At 34.6% G+C, this 17,500-nt stretch overlaps 3 protein-coding genes and 1 pseudogene across 3 annotated transcripts in view; all 4 read left to right on the top strand.

The window, feature by feature from the left end:
- LOC126409537 (protein TIC 214-like) overlaps positions 1-5,401 on the top strand; it is a 6,694-nt gene extending 1,293 nt beyond the window's left edge. The window contains exon 1 of the mRNA XM_050075490.1: positions 1-5,401. This exon is cut by the window's left edge and continues 1,293 nt beyond it. Within this exon, the coding sequence (XP_049931447.1) occupies positions 1-4,592 (4,592 nt within the window). The 3' untranslated portion in view covers positions 4,593-5,401.
- Positions 5,402-5,419: 18 nt separating this feature from the next.
- On the top strand, positions 5,420-6,629 carry LOC126409540 (NAD(P)H-quinone oxidoreductase subunit H, chloroplastic-like; annotated as a pseudogene).
- Positions 6,630-11,505: 4,876 nt separating this feature from the next.
- LOC126409538 (NAD(P)H-quinone oxidoreductase chain 4, chloroplastic-like) lies at positions 11,506-13,235 on the top strand. Its single transcript, XM_050075491.1, has one exon. The coding sequence runs from the start codon at positions 11,506-11,508 to the stop codon at positions 13,006-13,008; it is 1,503 nt and encodes a 500-aa protein (XP_049931448.1). The 3' UTR covers positions 13,009-13,235.
- Positions 13,236-15,937: 2,702 nt separating this feature from the next.
- On the top strand, positions 15,938-17,493 carry LOC126409539 (NAD(P)H-quinone oxidoreductase subunit 5, chloroplastic-like; the record flags this gene model as incomplete). Its single annotated transcript, XM_050075492.1, has 1 exon — positions 15,938-17,493. A coding segment is annotated over exon 1 (1,308 nt), but the record flags the coding sequence as incomplete, so codon positions are not given.
- Positions 17,494-17,500: the final 7 nt, after the last annotated feature.

Raw genomic sequence — 17,500 nt, 5'->3', positions numbered from 1 at the left:
AACTACCTGCGGAGGCCCTCTCTAATGAATGGGTTTCGACCACTAAAAAACAAAGAGATAACTTAAGGAACGAATTCATAAATCGAATTGAAGCTATAGACAAAGGATCTCTTATCCTCGATGTGGTCGAAAAAAGAGCCAGATTGTGCAATGATGAAGAGGAACAAGAATGCTTACCTAAGTTTTATGATCCTCTTTTGAACGGACCTTATCGTGGAACAATAAAAAAAGGGTATTTATATTCAATTAGGAATGATTCAACTACCTCCACACGGGGGTCTACCAAAATGGCTTGGATAAATAAGATTCATGGTATCCTTTTTTCCAAGGATTATCGAGAGTTTGAACGAGAATTGGAACACGAAATATATAAACTTGACGTAAAATCATTATCTACAGGCATTGAGGATTCATCAGTCTCAATTGGTGAATTTACAGAAGAAGCTGAAGAAGCTGAGAAATCAAGAACTCGTTTCAAACAATTTGCTTTTGGGGGAGAAGAAAAAGTATTCGATATGGTTAGAGCTGATCCGAATGATCAAAAAATGAGTAATCTTCAAATTGAAGAAATTAAGAAAAAGGTTCCTCGATGGTTATACAAACTGACTTCTGATTTGGATTTTGAAGAAGAGGAGGAGGAGGAGGAGGAAGAAGATGATCAGGAAGAATCCACAGAGGATCACGGGATTCGTTCAAGAAAAGCCAAACGTGTAGTAATTTATACTGACACTGATACCGATGAGGATACTAATATCATTAATACCAATGATAATATCATCAATACTACCACTGATAATATCATTAATACCAATGATAATATCAATAATACTACTGATAATATCAGTAATACCACCGATAGTAATCAAGAAAAAAATAGTGATGATCAAGTCGAAAAAGGTGATCAAAGAGGAAAAGGAAATGGTGATCAAGCCAAAAAGAAAAAGGGTGATCAAGCCAAAAATGGTGATCAAAGAGGAAAAGGAAATGGTGATCAAGCAGAAGAACATGAAATGGCCTTGATACGTTACTCGCAACAATCAGATTTTCGTCGTGATATAATCAAAGGGTCGATGCGGGCTCAAAGACGTAAAACAGTCACTTGGGAAATGTTTCAAACAGATGTACACTCCCCCCTTTTTTTTGACAGAATAGACAAAACACCTTTGTTTTCTTTTGATATCTCAAGGATGATGAACCTCATTTTTAGGAATTGGATGGAGGAAAAAAGCCCAAAAATACAAACATCTGATTATGTGGGTGAAGGGGCAAAAGAGAAAGAGAAAATGGAGAAAGAACACGAAGAGGAGTATAAAAGAAAAGAGGATAAAAGACAGGAGGAGGAACGGATAGCAATAGCAGAAACTTGGGATAATATTATATTTGCTCAAGCAATAAGGAGTTCCATATTAGTAACCCACTCGATTCTTCGAAAATACATCATATTACCTTCATTGATAATAGTTAAAAATATTGGTCGTATGTTATTATTTCAATTCCCTGAGTGGTATGAAGATTTGACCGAATGGAGTAGGGAAATGCATGTCAAATGCACATATAATGGTGTTCAATTATCGGAAACAGAATTTCCAAAAGATTGGTTAACAGACGGTATTCAGATAAAAATCCTATTTCCTTTCTCTCTGAAACCTTGGCATAGAAAAAAGCTACGATCCCATCATAAGGATCTAAGAAAAAAACAAAAAAATTTCTGTTTTTTAACGATCTGGGGGATGGAAACAGAAGTCCCCTTTGGCTCTCCCCGAAAAAAACCTTTCTTTTTTGAACCCATTAATAAAACACTCGAAAAAAAAATTAGAAAAGTCAAAAAGACAGGTTTTTTCTTTCTAAGAATTATAAAAGACAACATAAAAGGTTTTCTAAAGATTCTCAACGAAAAAATAAGATGGATTATCAAAATAGTTCTATTTATAAAAAGAAAAGTGAAGAAACTCTTTTTCTTAGTGACGCGAGTCTATGACCCAAGTCAAAATGAAGAACCAAGTCAAAATGAGAAAGATTCCAAAAAAATCATCCATGAATCACCCATTATAATTGTATCCGGAGATTGGACAAATGATTCACTGATAGAAAGAAAAATTAATGATCTGGCTGATAAGACAACCAAAATCTGGGATCAAGTAGAAAAGATTAGAAAAGACAAGAAAAAAAAACCTCTAACTCCAGATATTGAGGATATAGATATTAGTACTAACAAGGGAAATTTTAGTAATAAAAGAACCGAATCACGGAAACATATTTTTCAAATATCTAAAAAAAGAAGAAGTGCCCCATTAATCTCTAAATGGAACTCTTTTATGAAATCTTTCATTGAAAGAATATACATGGGTATCCTTCTATGTATCACTAACATTTACAGGATCAATGCACAATTTTTTCTTGACTCAACAAAAAATACTTTAAATGGATACACTTACAATGACGAAATAAAGGAAAAGGATACTAATGAAACGAATCCAAATATAATTCCCTTCATTTCGACTGTAAAATCTCTTTCTACTTATACTACTAATATAAGTAGTGATAGTAATTCACCGATTTACTGCGACTTATCTTCTTTGTCTCAAGCCTATGTGTTTTACAAATTATTGCAAACCCAAGTTAGTAACAAATATAAGTCAGAATCCATATTTCATTACTACAGAACATATCCTTTTATTAAGGATAGAATAAAAGACTATTTCCATGACTATTTCCATACACGAGGAATATTTGATTCAGAATCAAAACACAAGAAACTGCGGAATTCTGGAATGAGTGAATGGAAAAACTGGTTAAAGAGCCATTATCAATACAATTTCTCCCATGACAAATGGTCTAGATTAGCACCTCTAAAATGGAGAAAGAAAGTCAATCAGCATTTTACGATTAAAAATAACGACTCACCAAAATTGGGTTCATATGAAGAAAAAGACCAATTAATTCATTCCGGTAAAAAGGATTATTATAAATATAAATTGGACTTATTGAAGAGTCCGAGTTGCGAAAAAAAAATTAAAAAACACTACAGATATGATCTTTTATCATATAAATATCTTAATTATGAAGATGTGAAAGACTCCAATATTTATGGATCACCATTACAAGTAAACAGGCACGGAGAGATTTCTAATTACAATACACATAAATACAAATCGTTTTATGCTACAACTATAAATGATAGCCTAGAAGATAAATATACAATTGATAGGGATCCAAATCTAGATAGAAAATATTTGGAATTGAGAATCACCAATTTTTACCCTAGAAACAATATTGAAACTAGGACTAGTACGGGTATCAGAACTTTCATTAATAAAAAAAAGAAAACTACTAAGACTGGGACCAATAAGAAAGATATTCTTTATCTTTATATCAGAATTCATCAAGAAATCCAAACAAAGCAAAAAGAGTTATTTTTTGATTGGATGGGAATGAATGAACAAATGTTAGATCATACTATATCGAATCTGCGCCCTTGGTTCTTACCAGAATTTGTGCCGCTTTACGATCGATATAAGACTAATCCGTGGATCATACCAATCAAATTGCTTCTATTTGATTTTCATGGAAACAAAACAAGCGATCTTTATATAGATCCAAAGGTGGAATCTAATCAAAAAGAAAGATTTAATCCAAAACCAAAAGTAGAATCTAATCAAAAGGGATATCTTGAATTAGAGAATGGGAACCGGGACGAGAAAGAACGACAGCACCAAGGAAATCTTATATCTGATATAAGAAACCAAAAAAAAGATGTTGGAGCAAATTCCGCGGGTTCAGATATTAAGAAACGCAGAAAGAAAAAGAAATTCAAGAGCAAGAAGGAAGCGGAACTAGACTTATTTTTGAAAAAATATTTTCTTTTTCAACTCCGATGGGGTGATTCTTTCAATCAAAGAATGACCAATAATATCAAGGTATATTGTCTACTGCTTAGACTTATGAATCCGAATGAAATTGCTATATCCTCTATTCAAAGAGGAGAAATGGGTCTAGATGTAATGCTGATTAATAAGGATTTGTCTCTTCCAGAATTGATAAAAAGGGGAATATTTATTGTTGAACCGGTTCGTTTGTCTATCAAATGGGATGGAATTTCGATTATGTATCAAACCATAGCTATTTCATTGACCCATAAGGTTCAGTACCAAACTAATCGAGGATACCAGGTAAAAAAACATATTGATAAGAATGACTTGAATGGCTCGATTGCACGACACGGAGGAGTGCGTGTGAATGGGGACAATAATAATTATGATTTGCTTGTTCCTGAACATATTTTATCTCCTAGCCATCGTAGAGAATTGAGAATTATAAGCCGTTTCAATTACCGAAATAGGAACCTTGTGAATAAGAATCCAGTATTTTGCAATAGAGCTAAGACTAATGCGCAGGGGTTTGAGAAATTTGTAAATAGGGATAAGCATTTTGATACAGATACAAATAACTCTCTAAAATGGAAAGTGTTTCTTTGGCCCACTCATCGATTAGAAGATTTAGCCTGTATGAATCGTTATTGGTTTGATACCAATAATGGGAGTCGTTTCAGTATGTCAAGGATCCATATGTATAAGCAATTTGGAATTCGCTGATGTTACAATCAATTTCCCTCTTTATCACGCGCCTGGTATATGAGAACATGCAAATAAATACATACCTTATGTTAGACTCTGATACACAAGATTCAGTCAGTTAGACTCTGATACACAAGATTCAGTCAGTTAGACTCTGATACACAAGATTCAGTCACATATCAATTGGACCTAGGAATGAATCGACAGAATCTTTTTAGGTCCCTTTCCCTTTCATTCTGTTTCGTGAGCCCAGGAATATACCATCCCTTTGTATCTGAATAAATTTATTGTTATTATTTATTCATATTCATTTTGATTTGTTTGATAGAAAAAAGAGTAATATATGAATCAATCCAGATTATTGTGTACACCAGAACAAAATAAATGGTATTATTATTCTTGATTGGGAAGATTTATATCCGTGGGAACAAAAAGAAAAAAAGAGAAGAATTTATTTGTATGGTAAAGAATTCGCCCATATCCGTTATTCCACAAGAAGAAAAAAGGGGTTCTGTTGAATTCCAAGTATTTAATTTTACCAATAAGATAGAGAGACTTACTTCACATTTGAAACTGCACAGAAGAGACTATTTATCTCAGAGGGGTCTGCGGAAAATTCTGGGGAAACGCCAACGACTGCTGGTTTATTTATCAAAGAAAAATCGAGTGCGTTATAGGGAATTAATTGGTCAATTGGGTATTCGAGAACCAAAAACTGGTTAGTTTGGAAATTCGTTTGAGTTATTCGGTTCATTAGATCTTGAATTTGGATGAACCTCGTTTCATTTTCAGGAATTCATGGAATAATGAATTGGGATCGGAGAAATGGAATAATGAATTGGAATCGGAGAATAAAAACATATGACTGTACCAGACGCAAGAAAAGACCTCCTCGTGGTCAATATGGGTCCTCACCACCCGTCAATGCATGGTGTTCTTCGACTCATTGTTACTCTAGATGGCGAAGATGTTATCGACTGTGAACCCATATTGGGTTATTTACACAGAGGAATGGAAAAAATTGCGGAAAACCGAACAATTATACAATATCTACCTTATGTAACACGTTGGGATTATTTAGCTACTATGTTCACGGAGGCAATAACCGTTAATGCACCTGAGGAATTGGGAAATATTCAAGTACCTAAAAGAGCCAGCTATATTAGGGTAATTATGCTGGAGTTGAGTCGTATAGCTTCGCATTTGTTATGGCTTGGACCTTTTATGGCCGATATCGGTGCGCAGACTCCTTTCTTCTATATTTTCAGAGAGAGGGAATTGTTATATGATCTATTCGAAGCTGCCACAGGTATGCGAATGATGCATAATTATTTCCGTATCGGGGGGTAGCTGCTGATTTACCTCATGGCTGGATAGATAAATGTTTAGATTTCTGCGATTATTTTTTAACGGGAGTTGTTGAATATCAAAAGCTTATTACGCGCAATCCCATCTTTTTGGAACGAGTTGAAGGGGTAGGTTTTATTGGGGGAGAGGAAGCCATAAATTGGGGTTTATCAGGACCAATGCTACGAGCTTCCGGAATCCAATGGGACCTTCGTAAAGTCGATCGGTATGAGTGTTATGATGAATTCGATTGGGAAGTCCAATGGCAAAAAGAAGGAGACTCATTAGCTCGTTATTTAGTAAGAATTGGCGAAATGACGGAATCCATCAAAATTATTCAACAGGCTCTGGAAGGAATTCCGGGGGACCTTATGAAAATTTAGAATTCCGACGCTTTGCTGGAACAAAAGATTCAGAATTGAACGACTTTGAATATCGATTCATTAGTAAAAAGCCTTCTCCCAGTTTTGAATTGTCAAAACAAGAACTTTATGTGAGAGTAGAAGCCCCAAAGGGAGAATTAGGTATTTTTCTGATAGGAGATAATAGTGTTTTTCCTTGGAGATGGAAAATACGTCCACCCGGTTTCATCAATTTGCAAATTCTTCCTCAGCTAGTTAAAAGAATGAAATTGGCTGATATTATGACAATACTAGGTAGTATAGATATCATTATGGGAGAAGTTGATCGTTGAAATGATAATTGAAGAAGCACAAGCTATCAATTCTTTTTTCAGATCGGAATCCTCAAAAGAGGCCTATGGGCTCATATGGTTACTTGTACCTATTGTTACTCTTGTATTGGGAATCACAATAGGGGTATTAGTAATTGTGTGGCTAGAAAGAAAAATATCTGCAGGGATACAACGACGAATTGGTCCTGAGTATGCCGGCCCCCTGGGCATTCTTCAAGCTCTAGCGGATGGGGTCAAACTACTTTTCAAAGAAGATCTTCTTCCATCTAGAGGAGATATTCGTTTATTTAGTGTCGGCCCATCCGTAGCGGTCGTATCAATTCTACTGAGTTATTCAGTAATTCCCTTTGGCCATCACCTTGTACTAACCGATCTCAGTATAGGTGTTTCTCTATGGATCGCTATTTCAAGTATTGCCCCTATCGGACTTCTTATGTCCGGATATGGATCAAATAATAAATATTCCTTTTCAGGTGGTTTACGAGCTGCTGCTCAATCTATAAGTTATGAAATACCGTTAACTCCATGTGTGTTATCAATATCTCTACGTGTGATTCGTTGGAATACGCACTCCTACCTCTTTCTTTGCTTTTTCTAGGAAAGAAGTTGGTTGATTGAATATATAGATAGAACTCTTTTTTATTCATCACTGGGATCTATGAACTAAACCAGATAGTTATATGAGTGAAACAAAACTGCTTATGAATTCGCAGTAAGAAGATCGAGTCTCATTACCTACGTACGAGAGTAAAGTGGAGCTAAACATAAGCAGCGGAAGCTGTTTACCCCAAGTATCGATTAGCCATCAGGACTTGAAGCGGGCGCAAAAGATCAACTGTATGGAATTTTTACTCTTGTATTTATTACCATACCGAGGATCCACCAAAACTGAGTGGACGGTTAGGAACACCAAGGTACACAAAAGATTAGTAATGGAGATAATGTAACGTATCCAAACGGATATTTTGACATTACATAAAAGGAGTCATAATGAGGGCTTGAAGTTGGTAGAAATGATCAAAAAGTACTTCCCCGTGATCCCGATCCAGAGTATAGCTCCTATCCACTGATTTAAAAATAACTATCAGGAACGAAGTAATCCTTTATTTATATAGTATAGTCCTTCTGAGAAAGAAGAGAAGAACAGGAAGGAAAAATGGATTGACTATTTATTGTATCTTATGGAAAGATCGAGTTAAGTTATTACTGAACAAGAAACTCAGCAAAAAGAATAAAGGATGAGATGGATTCAGAAGTGTACTTTTTATTTGTTATTATCTTATCGCGGACAGAATCCCACTGGTCTAGTTCACTTATGAGCATTTTGATTCATCTTTCTTTTTTCCTATGGTATGCCGATGTAATACCGAAGCATACCTTAGATTTATTCGTGACCATTGAGGAGCCGTATGAAGCTGAGGTCTCATGTACGGTTCTGGAATAGAGATGGGAACAGTGATGTTATCATCGACTATGATTATCTAACAGTTCAAGTACGGTTGATATAGTTGAGGCGCAGTCAAAATATGGTTTTTGGGGGTGGAATCTTTGGCGTCAACCTATAGGGTTCATAGTTTTTATAATTTCTTCACTAGCAGAATGCGAGAGATTGCCCTTTGATTTACCGGAAGCCGAGGAGGAATTAGTAGCAGGTTATCAAACTGAATATTCAGGTATCAAATTTGGTTTATTTTATGTTGCTTCTTACCTCAATTTACTAGTTTCTTCATTATTCGTAACAGTTCTGTACTTGGGAGGGTGGAATCTTCCTATTCCATATATACCAATTACTGAACTTTTCGAAATAAATAAAACTAGTGAAGTCTTTGGAACAACAATTAGTCTCCTCATTACATTAGCTAAAGCTTATTTGTTCCTGTTCATTCCTATCTCAACAAGATGGACTTTACCTAGGCTGAGAATGGATCAACTATTAAATCTTGGGTGGAAATCTCTTTTACCTATTGCTCTCGGTAATCTATTATTGACAACTTCTTCCCAACTTGTTTCGCTATAACAGAATAGGATATTCCAGATTCTTATCCTCTCTCAAGCAAGAGAAAGAAACATCAAATTATTCATGGATATTCACGATATATGTTTCCTATGGTGACTGGGTTCATGAATTATGGTCAACAGACAGTACGAGCTGCAAGATACATTGGTCAAAGTTTCATGATTACCTTATCTCACGCAAATCGTTTACCTGTAACTATTCAATATCCTTATGAAAAATCGATCACATCAGAGCGTTTCCGTGGGCGAATCCACTTTGAATTTGATAAATGCATTGCTTGTGAAGTATGTGTTCGCGTATGTCCGATAGATCTACCTGTTGTTGATTGGCGATTAGAAACAGATATTAGAAAGAAACGATTGCTTAATTATAGTATTGATTTCGGAATCTGTATATTTTGTGGTAATTGCGTGGAGTATTGCCCCACAAACTGTTTATCAATGACTGAAGAATATGAACTTTCCACCTACGATCGTCACGAATTAAATTATAATCAAATTGCTTTGGGTCGGTTACCAATGTCTGTAATTGGAGATTACACAGTTCGAACAATTATGAACTCAACTCCAATAAAAATATCTATGGAGAAACCCCTTGATTCAAGAACGATTACCAATTAAATTAAAAATAAGACTAAGTTTTGATCAAAAGTAGGTAAGTTTCTTTCATGTCAGACAAAGAATAACTAGATTTGTGAGGATTATAACTACTTTTTGAATATATAAATATATATAGCCATTATAGCCATAGCCCTTATTTGTTTAATTAAAAATATGAAATTACGAACTCTGTTTCGACTAAAGACAAAAGCAAGATTGGCCCGTTCAATTGATTAACTCAATCTACATAAACCCACACCACGCTGGGGTAAGAACTATTAGATATAAAAAAGGGTAACCCACTTTTTCCCGACCAGTAAGATCATGAGATATTTTGACTTATTTATCGCTTATTTAACACATAATGGATTTACCTGCGCCAATACATGATATTCTTTTAGTATCTCTGGGATCAGGTCTTATAGTAGGAGGTCTAGGAGTGGTATTACTTACCAATCCAATTTATTCTGCCTTTTCCTTGGGATTGGTTCTTGTTTGTATATCTTTATTTTATATTCCATCGAACTCTTATTTTGTAGCTGCTGCGCAGCTACTTATTTACGTGGGAGCCATAAATGTCTTAATCTTATTTGCTGTGATGTTTATGAATGGTTCAGAATATTACAATTCTTTTCATTTTTGGACTGTCGGAGATGGATTCACTTCGCTAGTTTGTACAAGTATTTTTTTTTCACTAATTGCTACTATCCCAAACACGTCATGGTACGGGATTATTTGGACTACAAGATCAAACCAGATCATAGAACAGGACCTGACAAGTAATGTTCAACAGATTGGGATTCATTTATCAACAGATTTTTATCTTCCATTTGAACTGATTTCTATAATCCTTTTAGTTTCCTTAGTGGGCGCAATTGCTATGGCTCGCCGGGAATAGATACTTAGAATTGGAAATAACAAACCAACCAAATAAAATAAAGCAACCTCCGTGTAATTGTTATCGCATCTATCTGTCCACCCTAAATTGGAATATTGTTCATGAGACATATTTCAAAGTTTTTGTTAGTTCGACGACCCATTTCAGTGTCTTTTTTGGTACTGTATTTCTTATATATATTATATGGATTGATAATTGAATTAGATTCAGTAGAATCTTCTCATTTAATTAATCGAATCAGTTGAATTGTTGTTTATATTGAAATGAATCGAGATTGACGAGGAGTTGGTCAATGATGCTCGAGCATGTACTTGTTTTGAGTGCCTATTTATTTTCTATTGGTATCTATGGATTGATCACAAGTCGAAACATGGTTAGAGCACTTATGTGTCTTGAACTTATACTGAATGCTGTTAATATGAATCTCATAACATTTTCTGATTTATTTGATAGTCGCCAATTAAAGGGAGACGTTTTCTCGATCTTTGTTATCGCTATTGCAGCCGCCGAAGCAGCTATTGGACCAGCTATTGTTTCTTCGATCTATCGTAACAGAAAATCAACTCGTATCAATCAATCAAATTTATTGAATAAATAAAAATAGTCGGTAGTCGGAACCTTTACTCAAATAAAATATATAAAGACATATACGTTATGTCACTCTGTAGAAGTAAATAGACACTCGACTCACGTTATGGATCAATGGATCATAAGCATGGATTAGGAATAAGAGTACAATAAATTTTATACGTTTTCTTTCTTTATTATATATAACTATAATTCATTTATAGATTAGCAAAACGTGTATTGACTGATATGACCATGTTTGATGAAAGATAAGAGATCAAAGTATCTTGGGCCTATCTCATGAACAGATCAGAAATAGATTTCTAACAAAACTTTATGGTCTAATCACCGATTCGTCTGGTGCCAAAATATTTAATCATTTACTAAAGCTACCAGACCGAAAATTTATGACGTTCCAAAAAAAATTAATAGATCTAATGTCACACTCAGTAAAGATTTATGATACATGTATAGGGTGTACCCAATGCGTACGAGCGTGTCCTACAGATGTCCTGGAAATGATACCCTGGGACGGATGTAAAGCTAAGCAAATTGCTTCCGCACCAAGAACGGAGGACTGTGTAGGTTGTAAGAGATGTGAATCTGCTTGTCCAACGGATTTCTTAAGTATACGGGTTTATTTATGGCATGAGACAACCCGTAGCATGGGTCTAGCTTATTAATACGTTACAAAAAACTCCCCTTGAATCCATTTGATTCCTCTTTACCGACAAAAACCCGTACTCGATAAATAAAAAAATCCGAGCGCGGGTTTTTCTGGTCAAATCAAAGTGTATTTTGTCTTTACTATGAGTGATTTTTATTGGTTAACAATCATTGTTGTTTTGCCCATATCCGCGGGTTCCTTAATTGCTCTTTTCCCTCATAGAGGAAATAAGGTAGTTCGATGGTATACTATCTGTATCTGCTTATTTGAACTCCTTCTAACGACCTACGTATTCTGTTATCATTTTAAATTGGACGATCCATTAATCCAATTGGAAGAAGACTTTAACTGGATAAATATTTTTGATTTTCACTGGAGACTCGGAATCGACGGACTTTCTATAGGACCCATTTTATTGACAGGATTTATCACTACTTTAGCTACTTCAGCGGCTTGGCCAGTTACCCGAAATTCGCGATTGTTCCATTTCCTGATGTTAGCAATGTACAGTGGTCAAATAGGATCATTTTCTTCTCGAGACCTCTTACTTTTTTTCATCATGTGGGAATTAGAATTAATTCCTGTTTACCTACTTTTATCCATGTGGGGAGGAAAGAAACGTCTGTACTCAGCTACAAAGTTCATTTTGTACACTGCAGGAGGTTCCATTTTTCTCTTAATGGGAGTTCTAGGTATGGGTTTATATGGTTCCAATGAACCAACATTAAATTTTGAAACATTAGCTAATCAATCGTATCCCGTGGCATTGGAAATAATATTTTATTTGGGTTTCCTTATTGCTTATGCTGTCAAATCACCGATCATACCTTTACATACATGGTTGCCAGATACCCATGGAGAGGCGCATTACAGTACATGTATGCTTCTAGCTGGAATCTTATTAAAAATGGGAGCATACGGGTTGGTTCGGGTCAATATGGAATTATTACCCCACGCCCATTCCATATTTTCTCCTTGGTTGATGATAGTAGGGACTATTCAAATAATCTATGCAGCTTTAACTTCTCTTGGTCAACGCAATTTAAAAAAGAGAATAGCCTATTCTTCCGTATCTCATATGGGTTTCATAATAATAGGAATTAGTTCTATAACCGATGCGGGACTCAATGGAGCTATTTTACAAATCATCTCTCATGGATTTATTGGTGCTGCACTTTTTTTCCTGGCAGGAACAAGTTATGATAGAATACGTCTTCGTTATCTTAACGAAATGGGGGGAATAGCTATACTAATGCCAAGAATCTTTACGATGTTCAGTAGCTTCTCAATGGCTTCTCTCGCATTACCAGGAATGAGTGGTTTTGTTGCAGAATTTGTGATATTTTTGGGAATAATTACTAGCCCAAAATACCTTGTAATGTCAAAAATACTAATTACTTTTGTAATGGCAATTGGAATGATATTAACTCCTATTTATTCATTATCTATGTCACGCCAGATGTTCTATGGATACAGGTTATTCAATGTTCCCAAGTCTCACTTTGTGGATTCTGGACCACGAGAAATCTTTATTTTGATGTGTATCCTTTTACCTATAATAGGTATTGGTATTTATCCAGATTTCGTTCTTTCACTATCAGTTGACAAGGTAGAAACTATTCTATCTAATTACTTTCATGGGTAGCTTTCATGGATGGATTTTTTTATGGTTATGGGCAGCACAGAAGATCCAATCCAATAATCCTGCACTGCTGTTTACAAACAAATCAATCGTTGGCTAGACCAATCAAAAGGAAAAGAAGATTTTTCCTTCTATCAAGTCAAAAATGCAATTAAATGAAGGAAATTGTAATCAGAAATATCTGTAGTTTTTATTATTTAACTACAGATATTTCTGATTACATATATATCTTTCACCTTATACATATAATGTATAAATGAGATAATAATATTATGGTTAATAATATTATGGTATATGAGAGGGGTATATGAGAATGAAAGGGTATGTGTACAATCTTTCTATGTATTCTGCAGTTTTTTTCTTCAATTAGATGTTTAATGTGAATGAACCATAACTATGTAGCCCTCTTCCTAATAGATTGACCCCAAAATAGCAGATCCAAATTATAAGAAATCCCATAGAAGCCACAATTGCTGAATTTGCACCTTGCAAACTTTTATTTGTTCTAGTATGTAAATAAATCGCGAATACGGTCCAAGTAATAAATGCCCAGGTTTCTTTGGGGTCCCAATTCCAATAAGATCCCCATGCCTCATTAGCCCATACTGCTCCTGAAAGAATACCTATAGTTAAAAGGGTAAAACCCAAGCCAATGACACGATAACTCCAAGAATCCAATCGCTGAGTCAATTGATACCTGTGATAATTTCTAAACGAAAAATTCACGTATTGGGTCTCATCAAAAGAAAATGAACTAATTAATAAATGATTGGTTTTACCGAAAATATCTATCTTTCTTCTAAACGTAATGACCAGGAGAGTTATGGATAATAATGATCCACATAAAAGAGCTGCATAGCTCAACAACATCATACTTACGTGCATCATTAACCAACGGGATTGGAGAGCAGGCACTAATATTGCGGATTGATGCATTTTAGTTAAAAGACCCGAAGTGGCAAAGCCTTGGGTTAAAATAGCGCTTGGGGCGGTTATTTTACTGAAAAAATTCTTATAGTTTCTAAAATATGGAACTATATGAATAAGGGAGAAACTCCATGAAAGGAACATTAATGATTCATATAGATCACTTAATGGTACATGTCCCGAATAAATCCAACGAGTAACTAATAATCCTGTTATACAGAAAAAAGTAGCTATCATGCCTTTTTCTGACGAATCACATAGTCCTACAATTTCATAGACCAAGGTCATCAGATGAGTAGGAATCACAATTGAAATGATCGAAAAAGATATGTGAGTTAATATATGTTCTAAAGTTGCAAATATCATAAACAATCATTTTTTGTTTTTATAGTTATAAAAAAAGGGAACCCTTCCTTAATTACCGAATGTAAATATGGTATCGAATTAAAGGATCCGTTGTGTCCTTTTTTGTTTTAGAGAATGCCGCCACTCGGACTCGAACCGAGATGCTCTAGCACTGCTTCCTAAGAACAGCGTGTCTACCGATTTCACCATGGCGGCTTGTTCGAAGTAATACTAACTCATGCATATTCAATCGTCGATATTGAGAGGTTCAATGCAATTGCAATAGATGATTATTGAATCAATCGAAGAATAGCCATTCAAGTCAATATTTGAAGGTTCCATAATTGTTACTAGCTTACCTTAAAGCTTAGTAATAGTGAATCGATGGGGAAAATAGTGAATCGATGGGGAAAATGGCAATCCCCATCTCGCAAATCATATAAAAATGCACTCTATTCACTATATTGAACCTTGTATCTTGCGTCTAATAACGCCCTTTAAAACACAAATAGTGCCATTTTGAGGGCCCAATATATGATACAGAATCATTAATTTATCCAATCATTGATTGATGTTGATTTAGATCATTTGAAGGGTTTCTTATCACATTATTATTTATTCTTTGCTTTTTTTATTTCATTTTTTTTGTCGTACAAAAAAACCTTTTGAATAACCGGTAGAAATGGATTTAGCTAAAGAAAAAGCTTTTACCGCTGCCCAATATCCCTTTCTCTTCCAAAAATTTCTACGAATATGCTTTTTTGATATAGAAGTACGTTTTTTTGGAACCGCCATGCAAAAATGAACTTTTCTAAGTTGAATGTGAAAGACATGTATTGTTCAAAATAGATCATTAATTCTTTCTATTCATATATCTATTATTTAGTTTATAGATTTTCTTCATAACATACAAATATGCGCATATAGCATATAATAGGGACTAAACTAAATTATTGCTAGGGACTCAAACTCAAGTTGGAGAATAAAAAGAAAGGAGATTCGATTCGCTAGGTATAACTCTCATAGAAAAAAATAGTTATCTTTTTTCTCTTTTTGAAGTATTCATTATCATTATTATTGCATACAATGAAAATCTCAGAAGAAAGAAAATTGTACTAATTGTTTCATATCTCCATTCATTAGGATCGATGGTATCAACTACCGATGAAATCGACCCCCGCAGATAAATAATATAAAAAGAAAAATAAATAAAATAAAAGGTTACAATTCCTATCTCAGTCTATTTCAAATAGACCATATATATAACCTACATATACCTACCGTCGTAATACATTTAATAACAATAACCAGAAATTAATTACCTACATGAGATAAAACAATAAGATTTTCTCTACCAATTGATCCCATTAAAGCATAGCGCCCCCACGATTCGAATAATACTTTTGTTCAATGATCCATTACTTGAACATTACTTGAACTTGATTAAGGCAATTTAAGTAACCTCTTACTTCACCTTCTTACTTCACCCATATGGGAGGTTACAAGTATCATAGAATTTCCCACAAGTTCTGGTGGAAGCCAATCAATCAGTTTCAAATTAAATTTAAATTAGTTAATGATTTTGGATAAAAGATCTTGTTGGGTTGAGTTATTTGCGGATCTCATGATCCATATCAAAAGCTAATAATTACTTCACCCCTAGTATTAAGCAATAATTTGCTTAATTATATCATTTGACCAATTCAATTGTAACTCCTTGGGTCAAATTTTAAATAGTCGAGGAAGAGCGAGATTAATAAAAAAGAATATTCTTTTCGTATCCTTATTTTGGTTTGTGTTAAAAAAAAAAATAAATAAGAACTGGTGATGAATGTGAATTGGGAACAATAATTAATATAATTAATTAGAAGAAAATAGAGGAAAAAGGTTTGATTTAATTTTATTATTATGGTTATGGAACGCACATATCAATATGCATGGATTATACCTTTCGTTCCGCTTCTAGTTACTATGTTAATAGGATTGGAACTCCTGCTTAATCCGACAGCAACAAAAAATATTCGTCGTATATGGGCTTTTCCCGCTGTTTTATTGTTAAGTATAGTTATGGTCTTTTCCACTAAGCTGGCGATCCAGCAAATCAATGGTAGCTCAATTTATGAATATCTATGGTCTTGGAGCATCACTAGTGATTTTTCCTTAGAATTCGGCTACTTGATTGATCCACTTACTTCTATTATGTCGATATTAATCACTACTGTTGGAATCCTGGTTCTTATCTATAGTGATAATTATATGTCTCATGACCGAGGATATTTGAGATTTTTTGCTTATATGAGTTTTTTCAATACAGCGATGCTGGGATTAGTTACTAGTCCCAATTTGATACAAATCCATATTTTTTGGGAACTAGTGGGAATGTGTTCCTATCTGTTAATAGGTTTTTGGTTTACCCGACCAATTGCAGCAAATGCCTGTCAAAAAGCGTTTGTGACCAATCGTGTGGGGGATTTTGGTTTATTATTAGGAATCCTAGGTTTTTATTTAATAACAGGTAGTTTCGAATTTCAGGATTTATTCGAAATATTCAATGATTCGATCATTAATAACAATGAGATGAATTCCTCATTTGCTACGCTTTGTGCCTTCTTATTATTCCTCGGTGCAGTTGCTAAATCTGCGCAATTCCCACTTCATGTATGGTTACCTGATGCTATGGAGGGACCCACTCCTATTTCGGCTCTGATACATGCGGCTACTATGGTAGCCGCAGGAATTTTTCTTGTAGCTCGGCTTCTTCCTCTTTTCATAGCCATACCTTACATAATGAATATCATATCTTTGATAGGTGTAATAACGGTACTATTAGGAGCTACCTTAGCTCTTGCTCAAAGAGATATTAAGAGAAGTTTAGCTTATTCCACGATGTCTCAATTGGGATACATTATGTTAGCTTTGGGTATAGGTTCTTATCGAGCCGCTTTATTCCATTTGATCACTCATGCTTATTCTAAAGCATTATTGTTTTTAGGGTCTGGATCAATCATTCATTCCATGGAACCCATTATTGGGTATTCTCCGACTAAGAGTCAGAACATGGTTCTTATGGGCGGTTTAACTAAATATATGCCAATTACAAAAACAACTTTTTTTTTAGGTACACTTTCTCTTTGTGGTATTCCACCCCTCGCTTGTTTTTGGTCCAAAGACGAAATTCTTAATGATAGTTGGTTGTATTCACCGATTTTTGCGATAATAGCTT

The sequence above is a fragment of the Nymphaea colorata genome, unplaced genomic scaffold (assembly GCF_008831285.2).
Source record: "Nymphaea colorata isolate Beijing-Zhang1983 unplaced genomic scaffold, ASM883128v2 scaffold0507, whole genome shotgun sequence".
Classification (NCBI taxonomy): Eukaryota; Viridiplantae; Streptophyta; class Magnoliopsida; order Nymphaeales; family Nymphaeaceae; genus Nymphaea; species Nymphaea colorata.
The sequence above is the reverse complement of the archived record's forward strand: the minus strand, read 5'-3'. Positions and strand labels throughout refer to the sequence as shown.

Coding starts and splice junctions, on each gene's coding strand:
- LOC126409538 (XM_050075491.1), top strand. CDS start 11,506: ATGAGTGATTTTTATTGGTTAACAATCATTGTTGTTTTGCCCATATCC.